The sequence below is a fragment of the Schistosoma mansoni genome (genome assembly GCF_000237925.1).
Source record: "Schistosoma mansoni, WGS project CABG00000000 data, supercontig 0225, strain Puerto Rico, whole genome shotgun sequence".
In the NCBI taxonomy this organism is placed as follows: domain Eukaryota; kingdom Metazoa; phylum Platyhelminthes; class Trematoda; order Strigeidida; family Schistosomatidae; genus Schistosoma; species Schistosoma mansoni.
The window spans coordinates 303,645-305,193 of NW_017386091.1; the positions used below are offsets into that span (position 1 = coordinate 303,645).

The 1,549-nt window shown below is 33.8% G+C and overlaps 1 protein-coding gene across 1 annotated transcript; it reads right to left on the reverse strand.

Annotated features, from left to right (window-relative positions):
• Positions 1-1,228: 1,228 nt before the first annotated feature.
• Smp_199980 (glial cells missing related) lies at positions 1,229-1,279 on the reverse strand (the record flags this gene model as incomplete). Its single annotated transcript, XM_018791832.1, has 1 exon — positions 1,229-1,279. The coding sequence occupies one exon, from the start codon at positions 1,277-1,279 to the stop codon at positions 1,229-1,231; it is 51 nt and encodes a 16-aa protein (XP_018647304.1).
• Positions 1,280-1,549: the final 270 nt, after the last annotated feature.

The window sequence follows — 1,549 nt, forward strand, 5'->3', positions numbered from 1 at the left end:
GAAAATAATATTTTTGAACATAAGTAAATAAAAAACCATTTAGTTTTGAATTCTGTGTAAAACTTCGAAATTAGTTTTCTTAATTATAATTAACACATCTCTATTCTATATAGTTACCTTGATGATTTACCCTTTTGGATAAGCAAAAGTGAATGGTAGCTAGTAATGGAATCCAAGACACACATCACCACTTCCTATTCTGGAGACTCATCAACTGGATGTACCTGCATCTCATAGTTGATGTTCACTCCTGAACTCGAGGCCAGTACTGATCAATTACAGGCTTAAACATCAACGGGAAGATATAAACAACCAATAAGAAAAAAATGAATTAAAATCACTGTTTAAATTCACTTGGCATTGTTTATTTGAATCTTTGCATTGATGTTTTGAACTGCAATTGATCAGTCTCTTATTTCCATATGTGCATCCTGTGCGTATTGCCTCGATAAAGCATTATTTCACAAGCATTGTAAGCAAAGATGGATAGTGGTCAGCAGTGGAATTCAGTTTGACGAGCGTTTCATCCTATTTGGGACTCGTCAGCTGGATGTACTTACATCTCATAGTTGATGTTCACTCTAGGACTCTAACCCAGTAACTTTCGCTTCAAACGCCATCACGTTATCCACTCAGCTACTGAGTCCTGATAGCCACTTGCTTTTGCAATGGGATGAAGCCTAAATTCACTTAGTATTGTTTATTCGAATCTTCCCATTGATGTTTAGGACTGCAATTAATCAGCCTCTTATTTGCATATGTGCATACTGTGCGTATTGGCTCGATATAGCCTTAATTCACAAGCATTATAAACAAAGATGGATGGCGGTTAGCAGTGGAATCCAGGACGCACATCACCACGTGTTATTTGAGACCTTCATTTCAGAGTTGATGTTCACTGTTGTTTTCTGTTGTATGCAACTGTCTGTTCTCGTAACATTTATTATTATTACTATGGTATACTCATATAAACGTGTTTGTATATATATATATATATATATATATATATATACACTTGACAACTCATAGGCACTTTACAATAATTTCTTAGTTTGTTTTTTTCTATTTCATTTACCAAACCTTTGCTAATTAATGGACTAGTAACATCAATGTCAATTCTAAAAATCATAAATATGAATCATACATATTACCACCCCTACTACTATTAATGTTACCATCAGTAATATTGATAATTATGATGATTATAAGACCACCTAGCAACTAATTTTTATGTTTTCTGTTTAATAACATATAATTCTTTCATAGTTGAATTAAACATACAACAAGAAATCTGTTTAAAGAAAAGAAAAAGAAAAAGAGAATTAATTTCAGCAAGAAATGTCAAGGTCGAAAAGTGAATTTCTTTTTTATAGATGAGATCATGAGTCAATTGAAGCTAGATGCTCACTAGTGACTGGCTCAATGAGATAATTCCTGGAGTTCTAGTGAGAAGTCATGACCAGTGGAGCTAATCCATATCAGGTAGAGACAGGTATCTACCTCAGTACAATGGAAGTTGGTCGCGCAATTTCGTGGATTGGTTGAGGTT